General features: G+C 38.6%; 1 protein-coding gene across 2 annotated transcripts in view; it reads right to left on the reverse strand.

The window, feature by feature from the left end:
- The window catches only part of LOC144071820 (low-density lipoprotein receptor-related protein 1-like), a 75,067-nt gene that overhangs the window by 52,593 nt on the left and 5,042 nt on the right, over positions 1-17,432 (reverse strand). For both annotated transcript variants that reach the window (XM_077597249.1, XM_077597257.1), the window contains exons 2-3: positions 11,168-11,308; positions 1,374-1,511 (exon numbers count right to left, since the gene is read on the reverse strand). In XM_077597249.1, coding sequence (XP_077453375.1) covers positions 1,374-1,511; positions 11,168-11,308 — 279 coding nt within the window. The remainder of the gene's footprint in view (positions 1-1,373; positions 1,512-11,167; positions 11,309-17,432) is intronic.

Here is a 17,432-nt window from a genome sequence, read left to right on the forward strand (position 1 = left end):
CATAATTTGAATGTGATTTTCGGCAGAGAGATCTCAACACATGAAAATATCCGAAAAGAAACAAAATTAAAGCCAGACCTAACAAACAAGACAACAACAAAAGAACAGAATTTTGGCATTGGGTATTAGGCAAATTGCACGAGGACATGAACATTTTAACGAAGTTCCTTTTTTTCATATTTTCTTTATTTCACATTTGAAATGTTCTCATTGGGGAGTTTAATGTAAATTGATAGCCTGGGAAAGGAAATAGTGTCGCTGAATTATTGGACCATTTTAGCGAATTTTAATGTTGAAAAGTTATTTTTAACAAGACACGAGTGGAGGTTTTTCCATATATATAACATTTTTAAAAAGACACTCAATTCCTATCAAACTCCAGGTTCTCACTTGATGATCGTTAATCAAACACGACCCAAAAATGTCATCCTCGTTGTTTAATATGTTAAATAATGCTGATGTTTGAACAGTCATCGGTATTTCATGTGGAAATCTAAAACTCACATTGAGACTGATAAAGTTGCCTTCCCAAAAGGCTTTTCTGGCCACTCGCGTCAACAAGTCGGGCAAAATTACGTGGATATAGTGAATGACAAAGTACGCTTTCAGACATCGGGACCAACATGCCCTTGCACAAGCCGCTAGTTTGTACAAGCAAACACTGGGATGGTTGTCAAGGTCCAGAACTTTCCCTGAAACGGGTCTGGACACACTGCTGGGGTGTGTGTGGAGAAATGGGTGTGTTTGGGTGTGTGTTTACAAGAATGTGAATGTATGTTTGGGCCATGTGAAGTAGCATGCATCCATGCATTACTAGCGATATATGGGTTGTGTTGACCGTTGCTTGACTGAGGACTTGTGTACCCACAACTAGAGACATGGCAGATGTATTTGGCTGACAGAATCACTGAGCGAGCATTGGCCTGTGACTCATTAAACTACCTCAAGCAAGGTTGGGTAAGATGTCGATGTCGTTCATTTAAAATCAAAAATGTCTTATTTTGTTTTGAAACAAGGATACAGCAATGAAAACATGGACCCAATATTCTCCAGCCTCCTTTCTTTTGTTGTTTGTAATTACTAGAGGCAGGCATTGTGACATTCTTTTTCATTTGCCTTGCTAAACATGAATCATTCCCAAAATGAAAAAAAGCACGAAGAACTAAGCTGATTGATAAAACAAATCCCGCTCCCCCTGAGAAAAATACTTCCCATCCCCCGTCCCAAAAGAAGAATTTCATGTGTTTCACCCAAGGGGCAATTACAGCAATGAATGGTAAGAATGCATCTCTGAAAACAGTGTCACAATGGTCAAGTCGTGTGTTCAGGGAATATTTATATAGATAAAAATTACAGTACAAACTGTTTAGTACCTCTGCAGTGAGGACCCTCGTCCCAGCCATCGGAGCAGTCCGGGACGCCATCACACAACTTGCTCATGTGGAGGCAAACGTCAACGTCCAAACAGCCATGTTCATTGACAGGACACTTGTTCACCCTGTTGTGCAGGCCTGCAAAAATAGTATAATAATAGTCATAGGATTCAGTCCCTCACTTCACATTACATTAAACAGTTTTTACCAGTGTTCAAAATGTCTATAGTCTTTTATCAGACTATTTAACTTTATTAAGGACAATAAAGTACGTATGTTCATTAAAACGTTCTTGCTACAGTGTCTAGTGTTGCCAATTTATGAATTTGAAAAGAAAAAAATTGGTTTTCCTCTTGCAGGCACAAACTTGAAACTCAAGTGCTGTGTAGTGGCAGTGAACTCACCCGATGTAAACATTTTATCAAACTGTTAAACTAAACAAAGAAAATAAAATTGCACATTCAGTATTTAAAACAATCATTAACCGATGGTATTTTACAATGCTTTAACTCATTTACTGCCAGCACCCTATCAAAAAAGAGATTTGAAATATACTGACGTCAATGACAGTAACAAAAACAGTTGTGAAACACTTGAGAACAGATAAAATTCATGTGAAAAAAGTATTTAGCCTTTCTGAAAATAAATCTTACTAAGTCACTATCAGTTCTAGTAGTACAAGATCTCCAGATTAAAAGGTACTACATACTGTAATTAATAAATAATATGATAACATGCATAAAGTGTATTTTAAAGTCCTATTTTTTCATTTATTTTACTGTGATCTTTGTTGTTATAAAAGCTGATAAAAACAGAAGTTCAAGTGCCACGATGAAAGTATATGAAGATCCTGCTTCGTTTCAAAGCACATATCTTGATCTTTGTTTCATTTTGAGCACTGCCAGTATGGAATATACAGTAGATTGCTGTCTCATTGCCTCAAAGCCCACACTTCTCTCCAGTTCTCAACCCACACTGCAGTGCAAAGAGTTTGCTTTGGTTGTTTTTTTCTTACTCCTCCATCTCCAGTGTTCCTATCTGTATCCTACATCTGCTGACCCATTTTACTCAAACAGAGGGAGAGAAGGTATAGTTAACCTCCTTCGGAAGATGCGATATGAGCTCTGTGGGTTGTGAAGAGCACAAAGTCTCACAAACTTGAAAATCTTGTTTTAAAATGTTGCTTTCAGAGTGTCAGTCTTTGAGATTGCAATGTTGAGCAGCTGCTTAAGTAAAAAAGTTATTTTCTTTTTTTTTTACCAGATATTTTAAAGACCTGTTCCACCTCCAACAACTCTCTCAATGAAAAAAAAATGATTCAAAAGCTTTTTTTAACCAACATATAATATTGGAGGTTATACCTCGTGGTCACCTGAATATTATCTGTGGAAATGTTTTAGAATTAATACTGAACTTATCTTAACTCAATGTCATTTTATATCACGTTAAAAATAACAGCAGCTGAATAAAAGTGCTGTATTCAATAAATATTAATGGTACAGGGGGTAATCAGATTTTAAAAAAGCTCCATATAAAAACAGTCCTTATAATTGGAACTCTTTATTAAGGAACAGAAGAGTAGGTATCCAGTCTGGGGGGTTCTAATATATAAGCAGCCTCAGCCTCTAAGCCTGCCTGATTTACATTCAATAACCAGCGAACCCCACTTGAAGAGCACTACCAGGAATACACTTTGGAATTGAACTCCCTACAAAGGTCCTTCATTGGTTTCTGTCAACTTTGTGACATTGTATGATCTGCATTGCGCTTCACAATTACAACAGACAACACAACATTATACTGACTAAGATGAGGAAACAATGGCCTTCAATTGTGGTCAGCAAGAAAAATGATGCCACCATCACAATATGCCCTGCACACCAACAATTTCACAGAAAAGGTATCAGGACCACTGAAGCCCTTGTGATGTAAACATTAGAGTTATAAACTATCAATTTTCCCGCAATACGATATTGGTTCTTTGGAAACGATACTGTACAAAGACTGACCTGGTAATTTTATTCAAGACTCTTGGATGTAGACATTTTACACAAGCAATTAGATTTCAACTAATAATCGAATTATGGCAACTCATTATCGCAAGTTAAAAAGATTGTTCGGTTGTGATTGAGTCCCTAGCGCATTGTATAGATGCAAATGTCATTGCAGTGTCTGCATAAAGCCTGTTGTCTTCTGTATGTTCAGCAAATGGTATTATATCAGATGAAACTTCTCGAAATGTATTGGTCAGGAAAATATTCCCATGTATTTTATTATTATCGAAAACAGCAATTTCCGCATGTTTGGAATGAAAAAAAATTCTCAGCCTGAACTAAATTACCCCTGGATTTGAATGAGACTGAAGATTAGAGTTACCCCCACTACCATGCATTAGTCCATCATAATTGTGGGAAGAATTTGAGTGCACAATTGAATTATTATCTCCAGACAGCCATTTCAACTTTTAATATCGGACGCCCTTAAAAAGGACTATCCATTACAGTTTTAATGCCTCCGTAGACGATGAGTTATATTCTAGACTAGGAGTTTTGACTGGCAAAAAGGCATCAACAATGGGATTCAAACATGGGAATAAAAGGTATCATGGTAAAAGTCTGGCTGGAAAGCCCAATTGGTAATTTCCCAGCACAGTCTTTTGGAGGGGTGGGCACAGCCTCCAAATCGCCTTACCATTGTGACGGGTCTGCCCTAAATGACTTCCATATCGTCTGCTGTCATCTTGAATGAATATGTTGCACCGGATGACACGCAAGCCTTCCCACGAGGTGACTTTGCCCACTGTGGGAGACCTCTTAACAGCAACTTGCATTCGGAACTGACATTTGAGACAGCACACAGAGCTTAACTGTGGCAAGTGTTCCCACTTGACAGCGACCTGCTGTGCTAGTTTTTGCTCCAAATCCACTTTGTTGTGTATTAATTACGACAACGAGCAGCAGCCCCAAAACAAGTCGACTAGAATTGCATTCAAAGAACATCCAGGGCTTCCAAAGTTTTAAATCCCATGTCTTCAAGTAATTGTCAAATGTGCCTTCAAACATACTTGAGGGCAGTCGAGTGTATTCTCTTCATATAGTTTCACTTGGGAGCCAATAGCTCAATGGCACATTCCTTCCAACAGACAGCAGTCAAAAGAAAGACCAAGGGTCTCGTAATTGAATATGGTAAAACTCTTATAAGAATATAATTGTTATGTGCATTATATCATAGCAAAACAATGTTTAAAATAACGTAATACTCTATCCACCCTACAAATAAATTTTACGCTTGCTCTTTGGAATTTTGCTGTAAAAGATGTCATTTGTGGGTCGAGTTTCCCAACACGCTCTAAATCAACATGTCCATCGCCAGAATAAAACATTTTTAAAATAGAAAGGAATTTCGTAGTGTTGTATGATATAACAATATGCATCGTAGGTATGATACAAAATATCTCCCGTATGCTATAATCCTGTCATTTGTATTGTTATCTATTGAATAACTGCATTAGATTATTTTTTCATTGAAGTTTGCCAAATATATTTGGGTTTATTTGGGGATATTTGGGGTATTTATTTGACCCCTTGTTATTTTACAGATAAAATTTTAACCAATAAATGATTATGTTCTTTACAGAGTATACAGTGAAAGCTTTCATGTGAAAGCTCCAACTTGAGAAAGAGTGCAAGCATTGCATGGTACATAATGAACTCATCTCATCTCAATACATTAGAAGGAGCATGCATCAATGATGTTACTTAAATTACATGTGTGGACTTTGCCAGTTTCTGGGGACTTTAATGCTGACCAACAGCAGAAGATGATCCTCCACGATTGGCCAAAATTAATATAACACTTAGTTCTTCGATCTTGCAGAAGAATTTGTTTCAACCATCATGTCATCAAGACATAGTTAGGCTAGTTATCTCCGCATACTCAAATATAGCTCACGGTTGTTGAAACGGGTTTGTCCAAACGGGGCACACATGCTGCATAAAGGATCTACCCACAAAGAGGAAGTTAGTAACCAGTCATGGCAAGACTCCACTAGTGGGAACCTGATTGCGCAAGAAGAAAGACTGCTAAGGAGACATGAGGAAGAACGAGAGGAGATGGGCCAACAACAACATTCAAGTGGGGCATATCAAGAAGGAGAGGAGTGCGGAGGAGACAGCGGCAAAGGGGAAGTGGTGCCTGAGTGGCGTGAGAAAATTCTGTGCTCTCCCTGGGTCTTTGTGTTGATGGGTCGGTAAAGATGAGGATGGCCCAGAATCTCAGACCTGGGGGGGACTTAGTGTGCTTTGCTTCTTCCTCTGTGGAGGCAGCGTATCATTCGAGCCCTCCTCTGCACGCACACAAACACACCTCCAAGTATAGTTATACATGTCTGTGATTACAGGCTGGGAAATATTCCCCCCACCTAACACAACTGTAACAGGCCGCCCACTATGGACAGAGGTTTAAAACACATACTATTGTGAAACCCAGCTCCATTTTCTTTCTCAGCCCACAAGATAATCTGCTAATTTTCTCCTACACAAAGCCCTTTTCCGTAGGATCATCCCTTCTATGCGGTCTTCCCTACCCACTTCCTTCTCGATTTATCTCGTCCTGCCTCGGTCATCCCAAGACGAGAGGAAGCAACACATAGATAACAGGGTGTTCACGACGACTGTTTCTGTCAGCTGCAGGGGAATGACAAGTCCAATTTTCCATCAGACTTTCCTCCTAGGGTCAGTTGGCTGACTGTATTTAGTATCAGCTAAACAAAAAGTTTAATGTCAGGGCAGAATTATTGGGCTCAGAGCCTTCAGATTGTCATTGTTATCGTAATAATATATTGTTTAGGCCATTTTACAAAGAGTATTGACATTTCAGCACAGGTGATCTTCCAGCATATTAATAATATTTTTTTAAAGGAGTCGCATTAACTTTGGGGGCCCCTTTAATGTCAACAACAAAGCAATAGAGGTTATTGAATGAAGTGCTAATTACTCAACTGCCACTTTTCTTTCATCTCATCCTGAAAGAAGAAAGTAAAAGCACAGGAGGAGAGAAGAACCAAAATTGCATAACAGAAACAAAATGTTGCCCTCAGGATTCCTTCTCAAGGTCGTTTTAGTGCTAAATCAGGGGTGAAAATGTCCGACAGAGCATTGAACAGACAATTGTTGCTCAAGGTTTTTAATGTGAAAAGGAATTCCTTCACGTCAAGTATACTTTGCCTGATGGGGAAAGTGCTTACATGCTCACGCTAACGCAAACATCTGTTCCCAGTCGTTGGCTCCACCTCAATGAATGTGGTTCATGCAAGAATCATAATTGTATGCAGACTTGAGATGAAGACATGAAAGCCCCCCCCCCCTTAACTGAATGGATTCCAACTAAGCTGCAAAAATGAGTCAAACCATTGACGCAGCATTTTTAATTTTAACACCAACATCATGACCAAAAATAATAAAATGACTTGAAAAACAAGAAAAGTATGGTTGCTGACAATCTAGTAAAAGTAGCCATCAACAATTGAAGGTCTTGTCAAAGACCCATTTGAGCCCAATGCTTTGTCCAATCAGGCATATTATTGCAGTTAAAAGGACTGTTGATTAGGTTTTACCTTGGCGCTTATGATATAGATCTCTTTATTACAAATGATTCCAGCACTAAAATTAAATCCTCAAAAAAAGTAGATTTAAGGGCATTTGCAATGGGTATTGGTACATTCTGGGATTCCCCTATTTTATGGATGCTTAACTGTTTAAATTAATGGTCCATCAGCATGATGAGATTAGTGCAGGAAATCTCAGCATATCCTATGGATTCATACTAACTTTGACAATTCAACCAAATGTGCCAATAAATGCCTTGTGGCAACACGTGGAAAGTTTTCTAAAAGTTAAGAAAATGGTGAGACTTTAAAAAATGTTCATTTTTGAAGATGATGTTGCCAAAAATCATTTATTCAATAACATTATTACTCCTTCCGAGTTCAATCTCTGAAAACATCAGAGTACTTGCCCACCAAACAATATAAGGAACGCAAGTCATCTTGTGTTATTATGAGATCGACAACCATTTGCACTCACAATTACACTGCCGAATGGAACCCATCCACCAAAGTCAGGCAAAAGCACCATCTGTACCTAGTACTTGTTTTTGTTTTAAGTGTGAACTTATCGTACAAACCTACAACTCTCCCAAAATCCCAAATCAGTACAAAATAAGCCGTTATCTAACCCAACATGGACAACAAGAACTCCTTCTCCTTTGCTTTAATCTCTGCAGGCGAAAACATCAAGTTATCACAAGCAGCTGTGAGGGCATAAAAAAGTGTCGATCCAGCACAGAGCAGGTTGACTGTAAAATACAGTACATAAACCTCCACCTCGGGCATGCTTGTTAACCACTTCCTCTACCCTAAGGCTAAGCGCAAGTGAAACTGATTCAATGCAACCTTTGAATGGGATTGAGCAGCCTCCAGAGGGTGATGACACACCTGTCCACAGTGTCCTGTAGGGAGGAAGCACTTATCGGTTCCCTTGGGGCAATGTCAACATGATGCTACATGGCTCACAATCGTATCATCTAGACCAATACATTGAGAATGTCCATCAATAAGCTCTCATTCAGCTTCAGCAACAGAGTTATGATGTCATGTTAAAACCTTGTTCCAGTGTCTATCATTGTGAGGTAATTACAGCCCACATGAATAGTTGGGAAATAGCAGGCAATTAGCCTTGCAGACAGTGTGATTGTGGCGCATTTATATACTTTTTTTCCAGTGTGGGTGCCGCGAGGCAAACATAAAAAAAACACCTCAGCAGACAAAAGCACACACTTACGCCACTGTTCACTGGCAGTGAAGAGCGTTGTCATCGTAAACTAAACAGGTGGTGCATAGTGCGCATGCAACAAAGTTTTAACCATGAAACTGCAGGAACTGGAGCCTTTGCTAGGCTGATGAGAACAATGTAAATAAGTGGTTAAGACTTTCATATTAAAAGCTTGTTTTTTGTGGCCTAGTTTTTAAATACTCTGGCCCATGTCTGCAAAATATTTGATTGGAAGCAATGATTCATAGAATTCCCGATAAGAACACAGCAGGAAGAGAAAGATAAATCTTTGACACATTAAATAATAGGCCATGTTTTGTAAAATATCTAGCTAGATAACTTACACATGAGAATCTTTTAATGATAAATGTTTATTTTGGGTTAATTTCTTTAAAAAAAAATACAAAAATTAAAGTAAACAAACCCCGTTCAAACTAAAAGTGACCTTCTATTGTATAAACCGTGGATGAATCCTGACCTATATAGATAATGATAATCTTTACAACCTCAATAAGAAATTAGGTAAGAACAGACTTGTATACAAAGGTATTGTCAGATTGCCTGTTATGATCATTTCCAGTAAAGAAGAAAGCAAGCCAATGCATTGTAGAGCTTCAGATGGAAATGGGAAATCCTGAATAATAAGAAATACACTTTTCCATCCCTCTGAGTCAGAGCAGGTCTTTAAATAACTTTCTGCTTCAAACTGTCGTCTACATCAACACTGTGAGTTAAAGGGATTTTTCTTCCTTCTCATATTAAAAGGGACAGATCAGCTAAACAACTGTTTAAGGAAACTCCTCACCTTCAGACCAGGCTTATTTGGACATAAAAAAAGAGATTATTCCAGTAAAATGCCAGTACTGTATGGCTAACTCATAAAAGGAGAAGCAGCCTAACTCAAAGTAAAGTGGCTGACAGAATATAATGCCAAGGCAGAATCGAATGTACGGGAAGAAGCTAATTGAGCAGAACGTATATTGACAGAGTAGTGCAACCACTCTAAAATTCATCATGCAGAATAACACTACTGTCTGTCACCATAAAAGTACTTCTGACAACTTCTTTGGGTTTCCACATCAGCGAAAAACACAATAAAAACTGGAAATGGGAATGAAGGGAGCACCAAAGCAAAACTTGGCAATTTAAATGTGTTTCTACTCGTCTTTTGAAACAGTCCACATATTCAACACATCCAAAAGATTGGGGAAGATGGTTCCACAGTGTTGGGGTTACTAATCCACCTTTTCATTTACAGTTTTGGATGGGCGGAGGGTTCAAAGGCCAAGATTATTGGAGCGGAGAGGTCGTGCAGTGGAATGCAGTTAAAGGAGCACACAGATAATCAAAAGAATCTTGCAGTTGATTGTGAATTTTACTGGAAACAACTGTAGGGATACAAGGACAGGGGTAATACGGGTCCTATTGCTGGTTCATGTTAGAACCTGCAGTCATTTGGATTGCCAGTAAACAAGTGACAAAAGACTGAGATAACAGGGAGAGCGCAGAACTAGATGAATTTGCTGACGTGATGGTCAAATGCCATGTGCTTTTTAATGATGATCCAAAATTCCTTGGTGAATGCGCCATTATAATATTCTAATGAAAAATTAAAAGAACTTGAAATTGGCATAGTTCAAATAAATATCATTATGGGACAGCCATTTTTTTGCTAGCAGATGGACAGTCATGAAAGATGAAGAGCTGGGTAACATTACTGTGTTTGGCCTAAAAGTTAATCGGTCTATCATCAGCATAGCAGTAGTAAGAGATTTCCTGAAATCAGCTGACAAACTGACTGCGGTAGCATATAGAATGAAAACAGACGTGGGCCAAGGATGGAGCCGTGGGGAACTTTGCTTTTGAGAGGAACTAAAATATTAGTAACAAAGCTCTTTAACAGTACTAACAAGCAGTCAGCCAAAATTGAACATTATTATTTTAATTTATATATATATATATATATATATATATATATATATATATATATATATATATATATATATATATATATATATATATATATATATATATATATATATATATATATATATATTTAAATTCATTTTGTATTATTGTAGCAACTAAACATGAACTGTGCCTTGCAGATGATTGGTGACAATTCACTCTGTTGAAAACAAAACGTGGGCGTCAAAATGATCTCATCCACAATACCAAGACACTTCAACCTGCATAATATGCCGGCCTCTACATGTCAGACTTTTGAGAAAGTGCTTGTGGCATAACAGATGTGAAGTGTGGCACACACTGACAGTAAAATCCCAGTATAAGTCCACATATAAACAAATAGGTTTACAGAGTCATGAAAGAGATGGCAGCAGATGTGAGAAGTTAGCACGAGATTCTCAAGGAGCACCCCAATCTAACAACAGTCCAGACAAGCACTGACACATCCTTGAACACTCTTACAAAACAAGGCCGCGTAATTAGAGCTATATTTCACTGTTGCAGCCTTAGCACACACTGAAAGTCAGAGTCATTTCTGTAACTTTCTTATTTAGATACTAAATTTTAAAAAATCAATCTGATAGACATATGAGCTGACTAGTTGATCAAGTACTCCTTTGGTAATATCAGTATTCATAATATATTTATTTGATGGTCTTATTTGACTATTTTGAAGTGTTGTACACATTTGTCACTAGTACAATTGTTCATTAAATTATTGTTAAGTCAATTTAGCTAGAGTTGAAACAACTGACTGACATTTGAAATTGGCACAAAAGGGAAGTCTCATAAATGTCAATACTACGGAAACACCAATATCTGATTAACTTGTTCACTGTCACTGTCAGAGAGAAACTTGTAAATGGGTGGGCTGGCAGTGGCCAATCAAATGAACGAACAAAGAAATTAAATGTTTTTGTTCATATTGCTCCACAGTTGTATGCATAAATGATGTCTTATGATATGCAGTATAAAGAATGACTTTTGTTGACTTACAGATGTCTGGGGCTTCATCAGAGCCATCTGGACAATCCTTTTCCCCGTCACAGCGCCAGCCTTTGGAAATGCAGGTCACCTGGTCCTTACACACAAACTGCTTAGGACTGCAGGTCCTAGTTTGGTCGTCGGCTTTAGGAGCTGGAAGAAAAGTGTCACCACAAATTTATGTTTGAATACTTCCGCATTCTTGTTGTTTTAAATACGGCTGGACAGTTCAATGTTCAAACCTAACTCCTAGACTCTGGAGCAAGTTTTTAATCAAAAGTGACACCGAGTATTTGCCTACACTAAGAATACAATTACTCACTACCCGGCGTGACCTGTAAAAACTATACAAGGTGGGGTTTCTGGTCAGAGTTGCGGTGTACCACTGAGAAAACGCTCATAATCCATCAGCAGTTTGACATTGCTGACATGCTTTATGGTTGTCACCACTGGCAAAGGAAAGTGGATCTTTGGAAGACCTTGTGATTCCCTTTCCAGCTTATCTGTGAAGTTGAAGAAACACTAAGGCAGGCCGCATTGACGCATTGTAAGCCACTCTAATGACTTGGAATGTGGGTACGGTAGGTACATAAATGCACAATACAGTTGACAGACATTATAGTTTAGAAGATTGCCTGATTATTTTACCCATTCATAATTACTTGAACAAGGCAAGTGACAAATTAAATGTCCAAGTTGAGCTATAGCGATAGATTCATAAGTAAAAATACTGTGTGACAACAAAAAGGGAGAACTTTTTTTACCAATCCAATAAAACCAAAAGCGATGAAGGAAAATATTTTATGCATAATAATTGAAAGCTTAAAACATGACGACTAAAAAATGATGGCCACTTCATTCAATCGTTCGTTCTTTATCCTCAAGCGTCCAGGGGGTGCTGGAGCCTATCCCACCCAAATATGGGCCTTAGGCAGGGGACATCCTGGATTGATTGGCAGCCAATCGCAGGGCAGAATGAGACAAAACACCATTCAAGCTCACACTATTCCCTAGGGACAATTTAGTGTTCAACTAGCCTACCATGCACGTTTTTGGCATGTGGGAGGAAACTGGAGTACTCTGAAAATGCAAACTCCACACAGGAAGGTGGAAGCCACCAAGGTTTGAACCCTCGATCTCAGAACTGTGCCACCTGATGTATATTTCATTTTTTGAAAAGAATTATGACCTTAATGGCATTATTCTGGACGAATGGCTTCTTGAAATCTGCTGTTGCGATTCCTCACTGACTGCCATAACATCTCAGCTGAGAAACTGTGAATTGCATCAATCACCACGGTTACTAAAAGGGCAGAATATTTACTTAGTCAAGGTTACTGTCTCACAGTGCTGACACTTGCTCATGTTTACCAATACACAATTCAAAAATTCTAATGTTCTTGTGTCATCCTGTACTTGAAAGCTTTCCCTTTCCACAGCAATTTCATTCAATTCTCACCTATCCGCAAATCAATTTTAAGAGTTCCACATCTGCTTGAGTGCATTCCACAAAGAAAGAGAAGAAATGGTTGTTTATGGACATGCTTAAAGTCCTAGGGGCTGACAACATCACAGAAGTCCCTGTCAGTAATTGGGGTTAAATCCTTGCACTTGGACTCAAGGTGACACATACCACAATGATACAGCAAACAACAGGAATCACATTACACAAGGTGCATTTAATGCCTGGCGTATTAACCGACTATTTTAATGGGTATTTAATAGATAACATCCAACTTGAGGAAATCATTTTGTTGCAAAAAAGGAAAAGGAGGAAAACTTAAGTATGACACACTAAATATTATGTTATGAAAACATAAAATATGGACACATTTCAGGTTGGAATTTGTTTTGTGGGACTGTGCAAGGAAGGACAGTAGCAAATGCCTCATTGTGATTCTCGGCAGGCAAGAAGACCACTCTCACCCCTGGATAACTTGCCTGCCCTACGTGCTTGGCAGGCAGAGAGGTGTTGGGGGGGCAGGGGACACCTAATGGGATGGCAAATCAATCCCAAGCACGAAGCTAGGGTATCATTACAATCATAGCCATCTAAAGAGGTTGATATATTTCACTGGAACTTTGTCGTGCTTTGTTTATATGAAAACCAAAACTGGATTTTAAAATGTTTCATGGCATTACACCATCATTCTATGAAGCTCGAATGATTAATAATTGATGCTTTATGATAAGTAAGTGGGATTGCGATGAAATATCTGGTACACAATGAATTTGTTTGGAGGGCACGTGCCCGTCCAGCCACTCCCTAGAGAAAGAAGAGGTAGATTTGCTCACTGTGGCTTGACGTCAACTGACTGACTTCTGAGCTCAAATGAGTAAAAGCATTGAACCCGTTGACAGGCTGCCGTGTGAAGGCATTCCCTCGCATTGTTAGTTATAAAGTGATGGTACTGAACTCTTTGTTCCTCAAGAGCGGGCAAGAAACTGTAAATAACACTGTGGCTTGTAATTTTCTCATTGCTTTCCCCGCAGCCTGACATTTTCACGGAGGAGAGAGCGTTAAAGCCTAATTGGACATTGTGGCTAAGGAGGGGTTCACGAATAGGGGAAAAAAACTGGCAACCTTGGCAGAGCTCTTCTGAAACCACAAAAATATTTCACACAGAGATGTGAATTGTTGATTTACCCAGCAATTCCCTAATATTCCAAAGGAACTTGTCAAAACCCTGTCAGTGTTTGAAGATTCTGTTTAGGCTGCAATGTGAAACTATTCCAGTCCAACAATAGGAAATGAAAGGTCACCTGAGTTCATGAAAGCAAATAAACAAGGATTAATTTGAGAAGATTACCAGCATTAAAAGCTTCTTACCAAGAAATGGTAATGAAAAGATCATGACTCAATAACTGTAGTCAGTAAAAAGAACCCATAGCATACTGTATTTGAAAATCTAAAGCAGGAACACTTACATAAGGTGACCTGAGTTACATATAGCAAGTCTCTTGGACAGTTTTGACACAGCGAAAAAACAAAGTTAATCCAAAAATTAAAAATGGGGAACATACAACGGATTAGGTGCTTTGCCCATTTATTGCTCCAAAATAAACAGAAGGCTCTATAATCTCAAAACACTGTTCCTTAAACCTTTTTAGGAAAACGATCACCTACTGTCTGAATATACCAATACAATATAGTATGCCTTAGAAATTCTCACAAAGGTGGAGTCCAAATGTTCATGGTATTTATTTCGTCCTTCAATTTTTTATAATTCAACTTCAATAAAAGTCTAATGCAATTTCATAATTGCTTAAGGGGATATGTAAAAAAAAAATATCAATCTCTGGTATATTGTAAATTCTACATTATAGCCACAGCTGACTATAATTCCATTCCAACTGGAGTGGGCAATTTTAACAAAACTTGTTACATTAATATCTATCAAGTTATTTAGCCATTCGACAAAAGATGCCAAAATTCTAGCAGCAATTTGATATAGTATAGTTAATGGCAGTCATGCTGCCAATGATCTTAGCCACAACTGTGAGCTTCCATATGGCAGAATTTTCAAAATAATCAGTTATAATTTCAAAAGAAATACATAATTGAAGCACTTCCGGACGTTTCAATAGTGTTTAAATGCTGACCACCACAGACAAGTACTAAGTCTTTCTTTTGGGTAGGCAATATACAACTAAGAAAAGAAAACAATGCTGAAGACCCGAGCCATTTGATTCCTTGACAGCACAATTTTCATATTGTATTGCGGGATTAATTTGTATGAACCACTAGGAGACTTCCTGGTATGCATTTATGGGTCAAGCTGGGGGATTTGGCTGGATTCTGAGTAAACTGCCGGACTCTACGGCGCGCACATTGTAGTTTCTCATGCGGGGCCAGTGGAGCATTGAGCTGTCCAAACATTGCACAGTGAAATGCCCCAAAGCGCTGTTGATGGCAAAAAGCATTAAGCACAAGCGAGCGAGCAAATGCATGAATGTACACCAAGTCCCTTTCTGACAATTACATCCATACTGGGAGTCTTCAAGGGGGAAAGGCGATACTTAGAAAGTGATGTCTTCGTTTGAGAGAGAAGCTCAAGAGGTGTTGATTTGAATACGTGCGGAAAAATGTCAAAAAAATCTTGTAGGCTTAAAGGAAGCCTGTGGGACAGAACAGGATGCAATGGTGATCCAAAAGATGGAGGTCTCTAGTCACCAAAATCAGCTGCGGTGCAAAACTGGCCCATTTTCCCTACAATCTGTCTCCCTCAATATGGCCATCACTGCACAACCAAGTGACTGCACGAACATTTTGGCACCATCTAATTGATATCATGTGCGGGAACAAAAGGCAAAGTGTTACTGTAGAAACAAAAACAAATTCTAATAAAAAAAGTTACTCCATTAGCTGCAAGACAAACTGTACTTCAAAAGATACACTATTTTTGACTGTCCATTTCTTTTTCTTTCCGGTGCACAGTACTTTAATAATGGCAGAATTAGGATAAATAAAGTAGGACTGTAGTAAAAAGAATAAAAAAACATTACAGAAAAGACAGTGGTCATTTTAAGCCATGGGTGTCCTAACCGTTGCTCATTCTAACCGAAGAAGAGGATACATTTTTACCTATCTGGTGTCTTAAAAGCCTAATCAGTTGATTGTCCCCAGATGCTTGTGGTTTCAGAAGAAACCTCATTGGTTAAACTGTCTGTGGTGGATCGGTTAAAACAAAAACCTGCACACCCATGCTTTAAGCCATGAAATCTTTTAGGTAATTTTATTTTCTTTCTTCGAACTTAATAAACTGAGATGTTTGTCAATAACTATCTAAAGTTGGTTCGCCGGGCAGCCTCTTCAACAAGGAAGTCCAGACTTCCATCTCCCCAGTCACTTCATCCAGCTCTTCCGGAGGAATCCCAGGCATTACAGGGCCAACCGGGAGACATAGTTTCCCCAGCGTGTCCCATTGAGACATGCCTGGAACACCTCAACGAGGTCCAGGAGGCATCCTAATCAGATGCCCAAGCCACATCATCTGGGTCCTCTCAATGCGAGGGAGTAGCGGGTTTGCTTTAAGACCCTCTGGGATGAGTAGGCTTCTCACCCTATCTCTAAAGGAGGAGTGTGATCAAGTTTGACTACATTCATGACTCAAAATATATTTCCTTCCTAAAATGAACAGGCATGGGCAGTTACAGCTTTTGCACAAAAATGATTGTATTTCCACAGTATCTACTTTGTTAATTTATTGGAGAAAAAAGTTTTTTTTTTTAAATCTAAAAAATGTCATTATATAATTACATATGTTATAAATCCATCTCATGATAAGTTCATTGCAAACTCCTTTGGTATGTTGGACTTGGTGACCAGGGATCGATCAGTCACTCCGCAAAATGATAGGAATACAAATATTTTTTGCCAAGGATAAAGAATAAATTCCTGTGGGTACGCAAAATTTGCGATTGTTGCGAAGTGAGGCAGGTCGAGTACACTGCTCACTACTCTTATCTTTCGAGAAACTTAAATTGGGTAATTCGTATTTTAAAGCACCACAGTACGAATGCAGTGCCCATTGAAAGAAACATCATCCATGTTTGCCAGTGTATGATAGTAGATGTGTTCTAATCAAGTTCACTGTGTAATAGTTTACATTACACTCGCGCTTCTGGAGATTTTCTTCTTTGTGTGAGCAAATACAAGGATTAATTCTCAGCCTTCCAAAGCCCAGGTGTTCTCAGCACAGTATGCTGCCTAAACATTCCCAGAGTGGATTCTGGTGGAAAACAAAACTAAAGTAAGTCCTTTGTCAACAATCTTCAGGTACATGAAGTAGTCAACGATAACATTACTCTGGCTCATTTTTGGGGTCCGCAATATTATTGAGATGTGTTTATTGCACTGCTGTTTAAAATTGCTGATGCTACAAAAAATAAAAAAAATAAAAAACATCACATCCAGAAAAGAAAGGAACAAATATCTCCAGAGGAATTTGTTGCAAAGGATTGTAGTGACAGGTAACTGTACCACTGAAACCAGAACAAATATATTTTCTTTTTCCCCTCTCAGGAAATACTTTATTCCAAGTGCAATTAGACCATACGCACACACACTGGTCAAATGCGAAGCTTTCCCAAGGCCAAACTATTTGCATTATCAGGATGTGCGTGGGGAAGAAGAGGGCAGATGGAAGTTGTTATTCCTGAATTTGTGTGTTGCATTAATAATTCAGATGTAGCACAGTCAAGGCCTCTGGGATGTATTATGGAAAACCAAAGCAGAGGTTACGGTTTCAATACGCATAGCAGTTGAGAAGAATAT

This window comes from Stigmatopora argus, chromosome 1 (genome assembly GCF_051989625.1).
Source record: "Stigmatopora argus isolate UIUO_Sarg chromosome 1, RoL_Sarg_1.0, whole genome shotgun sequence".
Classification (NCBI taxonomy): domain Eukaryota; kingdom Metazoa; phylum Chordata; class Actinopteri; order Syngnathiformes; family Syngnathidae; genus Stigmatopora; species Stigmatopora argus.